We start from the raw sequence: 7646 nt of genomic DNA on the forward strand, positions 1-7646 counted from the left end.
AAAGAAAAGAAAAGAAAAGAAAAGAAAAAAGAAAGAAACCTTATTTAGGTTCCCTTTGCTGATCAGGACTTTTCCCACTCACAAAGAAGTCAGGGACAACTGATCCTGGGTGACTACACCCTTCCCTTTATTGAACACCACTCAATGTGAAATCTATCATCAAGAGGCAATGGGACTTTCTTCCAAAATGTCCTGAACAATTAAATTAACAAGCATTGATAACAGTTGGTCACTGCTGGTAACAATAAAAATGCTGAATTAACTTGATTTTTTTTTTTAACCAATTAAAATTTTTCTGTTTAGGCCCACCTGAAAATGTGCTGTGTATCCGTACAATTCCAAATCTTTGGGAAAAGAAACAACACTGGCCTTTTTTTTTTTTTTTTTTTTAACGTTTTTGTTCTTGTTTTTGATTGTTGACCACATCCTGAGTTCAGAGCAAATTCTCTGGGCATTCACCAGAAAACTGAGCATTTCCTTCTGAACCTGGCCTACGCAAAGAACCTTCCAGAAAACGCTAAGGAAGTGTCTTTTCTTCTCCTTCCGTGAAATTAACGTGCAGGCCCACCTGGCGAGTGAGGCACCCAAACAGGCAACTTTAATTTGCTCAAACAGGACAGCTTTATCTGAATACAACTCGGCTAGAGCCAGAGTGAAGGGAAGACAGTGGCTGGGAGCCAGTACAAGACAAGCAGGGAAAAAACTGTTCTTGACATTTATGCACTCTGATCCTTCAACACACCCAACCCAGCAGTTAACCCAAAGCCACGTTCTTTTCTCCGGTAACTATCCCCAGGGGACCCCTCTCGGCCAAACCCACGTCCACCCTGCCCCTCCCCTCCACTTGGCCCTACTTGGGAGCCGGGTGGACTTGGAGTTTGGCAGGAACCCAGCCGCGAGGCGGAGCACCGACGAGGCTCCCGCCTTCCAGGAAGAGGGGGGCCGAGAGCGCGCGGAGTAGGAGTACCGGCCCTGCGCCCCCTGCCTTCTCCTGGCCCAGAAGGACCCGAGCGGGACCCGCAGGCCGCGGAGCCCGCCGCCCTCCCCGCGGACTCGGGCCCGGGCCCCGCAACAACCCCCGGCCCCGCGTTCCCACGCGCCACGCTGCCCTCCGCCCCGCGCCCCCCCCCGGCGGGCGCGCGGAGGTTGCTCTTCTGTAGCCCCGCAGCCCGCTCCCGAGGGGTGTCCTGGGGACGGGCGCGCTGTACCTGGTGGTCCGCAACCGAGCCGACTCACCCTGGCGTCGCTGCCGCCTGCCTCGCCTACCCCGGAACAGAAAGTGAAAGCGGGGCCGGGGCAGAGGCAGGCGGGCGCGAGGTGCGCAGCTGCCTGCGCTCTCCCGGCAGGCGCGGGAGAGCCCTCGGCTGAGGCGGGAGTTGCGACGAGAGAAACCTGTGCGGAGGGACCGCCGTAACCCCGCAGGGAATTCGCAAGAGTGCTGCACGTAAGGGAAACAGAGGAGGTGCAACGCAGGGCAGATCGGGCGGGAAGGAGCACCCCTTTATGAATGCAGATCATTTTTTCTGAGTGTGTCTTTGAAACCCCCCCCCCCCGCCCCCCAACAGTGGTTAGCCTTTGGCGCTCCCAGGGTTGAGCGCATTAAAAAAGGGTTGGTGCGGCCGTAGGTGACCCGGGCGGGCCTCGAGCTTGCTTCTCTACGGAGCCTGGCCGGGCTCGACGCCGGTTGGACTCAACTGGTGTCCATCATCTCGTCTCTGCAAATGGACTGGGAGCTCTTGGCCCGCCTCCGAAAGAAAAATGAACCCAGAACAATTCTTTGTTGTGTGAAATGCTGAAACTTCTGGGCTTTTAATGGACAGGAGTTATGCTAGGAGATGCCTCAGAGGAAGAAGGGGTTAGATACCTCCCTGGAACTTCCCCACCACTACCAAGGGGGCTACTCGGACCCCCCCCCCCATTTGCTGCTCCCCATATTAAAACGCTTCCTCTGCGTTTTCAAATCAAATGACCATTTTCTACGCTCCCCTTAGAATATTAAGACTGGATGAAATGTCGAAAGAAAGAAAGAAAGAAAGAAAGAAAGAAAGAAAGAAAGAAAGAAAGAAAGAAAGAAAAAGAAAGAGAAAGAAAGAAAGAGAAAGAAAGAAAGAAAGAAAGAAAGAAAGAAAGAAAAAGAAAGAAACCCTCTTTAAACAATCGAGGGTAAATGAAATAATAAGACAGGAAAACGCAAGCTTTCATGCTCACCAAATGCTACAAGTTGGTGAGTGGACCAATCCCTCTGAGACCTTTTTTTTTTTTTTTTTTTTTTTTTGCTATACTCAGGCTTTCTCCTCTCGGTTTAGTCTCTTTCCCTTTGAGAATTTGGGGTACCACACTCAAACAGAATTTCTCAACCTTTGTTTCTCAATTTTTCTTCCTTTAGAAAAAGAACAAAATACATTTTGTTCTGCATAGTGTCTCCAGTCAAGGGTATTTTGTGATACAAAATTAACATCCTGTCCCAAGCCCCAAACAAGGTGAGATCAAGGGAAGTTTTTTCATTACAATTCAACCAGAAATGGGCTTTGGGATCAGGTGATGTTTTTCATCTGCAGCTGTGGTGGCAATGTGAGCGGATAGCTATAGCCTCCAAGGCCTCCAGATGTCAGTGAGTGATCCAGTTTGCTCACATGAGAACTTCTGTCCAGTAAACTCATGCATGCTTTGTGGATCAGGAGAGGCAAATGGAAGATCTCCCACCAGGCATTTTGAATAATAGCAGGTGTTCCCTAGGAATCTAGGAAACCTTGTCTCATTAGGGACTGTGATCACTTCCCAATTCACCTGTTCATTGAAAGCAACAAATAATGCCAACCTCATTTTGTGTTTTGTCTGCACGTAATTAAAAAGGCAGAAAGGAAAAATAACTAAAATGACCAGTGACATTTTAAAGACTAATTTGTATGTTGTATCAGTCAGGGTTCAATCACAGAGAAGAGAATCTATTCAAGGTATTTAATTTAAAAAGGATTTGTTGCAGGCTTTTACTTGAGGCACCTAATCAGTGGGAAGACTTAAAGAACACACACTAGGAGGAGCTTCCAAGAACAAATTCCAAAACCACAATGTAGAACCTGGCCACCATTGAAACTGGTTCTCTTGTCACAACTCAGAAGCCATCTGCTAAACTGGGCAGTTGTTAGCCCAGCCGCCGGCTTCAGAATCATGTCATGATGTTACAGTCTGCCCAGCAAAATCAACCTCTCAAGCCTGGCCTCTCTTTCCAATTAAAACTCAGTTTCAAATTCTACTCTCCTGCCAGTGCTTCTGTTTGGCGGAGCCTAATGTACACCCAGAGCTCTGGAGCAAGATCTGGACAAAGAAGTATTTGCTTTCCAGACTGCAATGGAGTGAGGAATTCTGAAACAAGGTTGGAAGATGTACTGAGTAAGCCAATCACAATATTCACCACGAATATTAAACTCTATTGAAGCTGAGCAAATAAAAAAATAATTATGAGGAAGCCTCAAGTAATTTTGAATATTTTATGGACAAAAAATAATAATTGTAAAATTGATTGTAAATCTAACTTATAAGAGGCATGGAGCACTTGGAAGTGTGATGTATGTTTGTCTCTGTGACAAACACTTTGCCAAGCATCAAGTATTACACTTTGCTACCTTTGAAATGTCTCTAGGGGCTTTTCTTTCCCATTTTTGTCTGTTCAGCACCCATTCTTTTCCTCCTTCTGGTAAATTCATAGTCACATGACTCAGTCTTAGTCTAGGATGAACATAGCAACCCCATTCTCTGGCCACAGTGACTGGTCCAAGTGACCGAGGCTGGCTGGGTCTGAGAACCCAGAGGGCATCCCACAGGACGAGCCAACAGAGTCCTTGTCTTCATGCAGAATAGAAATCAAATGCAAGCCAGGAGGAAGTGAGAGCAGAGTTTACTGAGGATATGGAGAGGGTATAGATACAGGCAGAGCATTTTGAAGATTCAGAAAGGAAAGAAGAGTGAGTCTCGTCTTTGCTTGAGGTCTAGGGTTTTTATTGAGAATTGTGGTCTGGTGTAGGTGTCCTCTCAGGCACCTAGGAACTGGTCAAAACAAGGTGGCAAGTGCTCAAGTGTCCTACACGAATCATTTACCCCCTGGAGCCAAGGGTCTTGGCGTCAAGGTGTCTGGAAAACATAAATGATGACCTCACCTAGTCACTTCTTAGATGCTATCTATTGTGCTGGAAGACTCCAAAAAAAAAAAAAATCATTAACTCCTTGACCCTTACAAGGAGGAGATACACTGTACTTACTATAAGGCATGTGTAAGGTGGGGGCGCAGGAAGAAAAGAAGCAGGAAAAGGAGCAAAAACAGCAGTTCTTCATGGAGTCCCTACAGTTTCCCTGTCTCACAAGGATTGGCACATGACAAAAGCCAGGACATTCAGAGGCTTTGCCCAGCATTATTCTGGCTGATGCTAGCCGAGAAGCCTCTTTTTTTCCCTTTTTCTTTGTGAGCCCAATGCTGTAAGAATATGGCCTTAGAGTTCCTGGCCAAATTCCCACTGTGGGGCATTGCCTATGAATATGAAACCCACACAAAAGAGGGAAAGAAGAAATTAGAGGCAGAGTTTGAGAGATTCCTTTGTTGTGCAGATTTTCTGATTTCACCCTCTTGGCATGAAACTACCTCCTTCCTGCGGCTAGTTCTTCAGTTTTGTGGGCCATCCCGCATCTTTCCAATAAAGCAGCCGTTTTGGATTAAGGTTGGTTGAATTGGGGTATCAGCTGCATGCAATTTTAAGACAGCAAACAAATCATAGTCTCAATTTTATAACCCACTAACTCCACTACTCACTTGAAGGAAGGTAGCGTAGTGTCTTTTGTGTCCCGTGGGAAACGTGAGATTTTTTTTTTTTTCTTTGCTTCCCATACATTGTTTGAAGTTGATTAATCCAAATTCCAATGAAGCCTAAACCTGAACTACATTTCTAATCAACCAACTTGATGTAAGTAATTTTGATAATGTCACTCAATTTCAGATAAGCATCCTCTAAGAACAACTCCATTTTTTCAAAGACTCATTGATAAAGCTGGGACAGCACAATCACCCAGTCTTTACAATTGCTTGCTGTGTACCCTGAAGAGCCCCGGAAATTTCCCTGGCAATGGGAAGCAGCCAAAGGAAAAGTACTGTGACCCCAGGAAGGGAGGAGAGCCTATGGCTCCATGGCACAGGCTTTGTAAGTTTTGGAGTGTGTATATGTGACAGAGAGAGGGAAAAAAAAAGGGAATCAAAACTTTTCTTACCATTAACACGTATTACTTGCCTTTAAGCTTCCTCAAAGCTCGGTTATACTGTAAGTTTGAATGACTGAAAACCTGCCCCAGAATCTGTCTTTTCAGATACTACAAGACCAGATCAGATCAGCATTTAGAAATATGGCATATGAGGGGCACCTGGGTGGCCCAATCAGTTAAGCATCTGATTTCAGCTCAGGTCATGATCTCACAGTTTGTGAGTTCGAGCCCCATGTCGGGCTCTGCGCTGACAGCATGGAGCCTGCTTCAGATTCTGAGTCTCCCTCTCTCTCTGCCCCTCCCCTGCTAGTACTCTCTCTCTCTCTCAAAAATAAATAAATAAACATAAAAAAGAAATACAGCATATGAAATAATCACTCTCAAAAATGGTTTAAATTAGGGATGGGGGCACCTGGGTGATTCAGTCAGTTAAGAGTCCAACTCTTGGTTTCACCTCAGGTCACTATCTCACTGTCTCACGGAGCATTGGGCTCTGTGCTGACAGTGAGGAGCCTGCTTGGGATTCTCTCTCTCCCTCTCTCTCTGCCCCTCCCCTGCTTGTTCTCTCTGTCTCTGTCTCTGTCTCTTAAGAATAAATAAACTTAAAAAAATTATAAATAAATAAGGGATGAGTTCTGAGTATTGACATCCACCTTTTCATAAACACTGTGTGCATTCAGCACAATATTCTAATATTTTGTGATGATATCGTTGCCTTCCATGACATCACCAAAAAACTGAGCATATAGACTTTCATTAGCTATGGATTTAATATTAAAAGTTTTGACTATTTGGGGGTGACTTGAATGTCCAGAACTTGAATACTTGGTAATTTCACTGAGGTGTGAATTAGAATTATAATGAACTAATGCCAGAGAAGGAGCCACTTGACCCTTGAGTGGACCTATCCAACCATGCAGAATCCATACCCCATCCAATCCTGTTGTTCTCCATCCATCATCACAGATGCAGTCAATTTCTGAAGTGATAAAAATCTCAAAACAACAAACAGGGCACCTGGGTAACTCAGTTAGTTAAGTGTCTGACTCTTGATTTCAGCTCAGGTCATGATCTTACAGTTCGTGGGATTGAGCCCCATGTCGGGCTCTGTGCTGGCAGTGCAGCACCTGCTTGGGATTCTCTCACTGTCTCTCTTTCTCTGCCCCTCTCTTACTCTCAAAATAAATAAATAAACATTTAAAAAAATAAGCTGCATTTCTAAAACTTCATTAAGGATCTTGAAGGGGTCACAAATTTTTAAAATTCATTTTACTCCATTTTCCAGGAGAAAGTATGTACTCAAATGTATTTAAAATTGGGAGTCATGCAAAAACCTTGCAACAGTTCTGTACAGACTTCTCTGTGGGCAGATCGAGAAGAAAAGCAGGCCTGGCCCTTTAGTCCCATGGACCCAGCTGAAACACAAGGTGAAGAAAGGGACAGAGGGGTTCCTTATCTATCACCAGGTACTGGCAGTCATGTCCTATACCTAGATGAGTACCAAAGTCAGAGCAAGAAAAAGTCAAAACTAGGAGCTCTGTGAAAACTAGGAGATGAAACATATCGTTTGGAAAGGAGATCTCAAAGCAGTAGGAAATCTGAACTTGGTAAAAGCATGAGTGTTTAAAAGGAGCACATCTCAGTAATAAAAACTGGCATATTTTGAACATTTCCTGTGTGTTAAGCGCTATGAAGTGTGTCATTTAATTCTAACAACAACACTCTAGGGTATGTTCCATTTTCATTCCCATCAATAAAACTGAGGCTCTGTAAGGTAAGTAACTTGTGGGATATATGGCTAGGAAGTGAGAGGAGCCAGGTTAGTGGTGGGCCCAGGATGAATTCTAGAGATTACGTGCTTCTGCTTTTCACATCTCTCCTAGTGTAGGTTTACTTATGTAACATCTTAGTTTAAAAGGGATCAGTGAGGGGCACCTGGGTGGCTCAGTCGGTTAAGCGTCTGACTTTGGCTCAGGTCATGATCTCGCCGTTCATGGGTTCGAGCCCTGCATCGGGTTCTGTGCTGACAGCTCAGAGCCTGGAGCCTATTTCAGATTCTGTGCTTTTCAAATCTCTCCTAGTGTAGGGTTACTTATGTAACATCTTAGTTTAAAAGGGATCAGTGAGGGGTGGATGCTTCCAAGTGTGGTTATGATCTTACCCTCAGTCTAGTCACCCAACCTATGAGCCATTCATACATTATCATCTAGGGCCTTTGTCCATTTACCCCTCAACCTTACCAGGGCCTGTCATTATTACTTCTAAAAGGTGTCTTGAATCTTTCTCTTCCTCTTCATTCCTGTTGCCTCCAGTCCTCTCACCTGTGCTTTTGTAAATATCCTCTTAACTAGTGCTTTAACTTCTAACTTCCTCTTCTTCAATCTGGTTCCTATACTGTCATC

The 7646-nt window shown here is 45.0% G+C and overlaps 1 protein-coding gene across 4 annotated transcripts in view; it reads right to left on the bottom strand.

Moving 5' to 3' along the window:
• Window positions 1–1541, bottom strand: part of ERAP1 (endoplasmic reticulum aminopeptidase 1) — a 47537-nt gene extending 45996 nt beyond the window's left edge. Inside the window, exon 1 of one of the 4 annotated variants that reach the window (XM_047876752.1) lies at window positions 1209–1541. In XM_047876752.1, the coding sequence (XP_047732708.1) occupies window positions 1209–1518 (310 nt within the window). In that variant the 5' untranslated portion in view covers window positions 1519–1541. The remainder of the gene's footprint in view (window positions 1–1208) is intronic. The other 3 variants (XM_047876761.1, XM_047876781.1, XM_047876770.1) reach the window with 3 other exon arrangements.
• Between the last annotated feature and the right edge of the window lie 6105 nt (window positions 1542–7646).

The sequence above is a fragment of the Prionailurus viverrinus genome, chromosome A1, assembly GCF_022837055.1.
Source record: "Prionailurus viverrinus isolate Anna chromosome A1, UM_Priviv_1.0, whole genome shotgun sequence".
Lineage (NCBI taxonomy): Eukaryota > Metazoa > Chordata > Mammalia > Carnivora > Felidae > Prionailurus > Prionailurus viverrinus.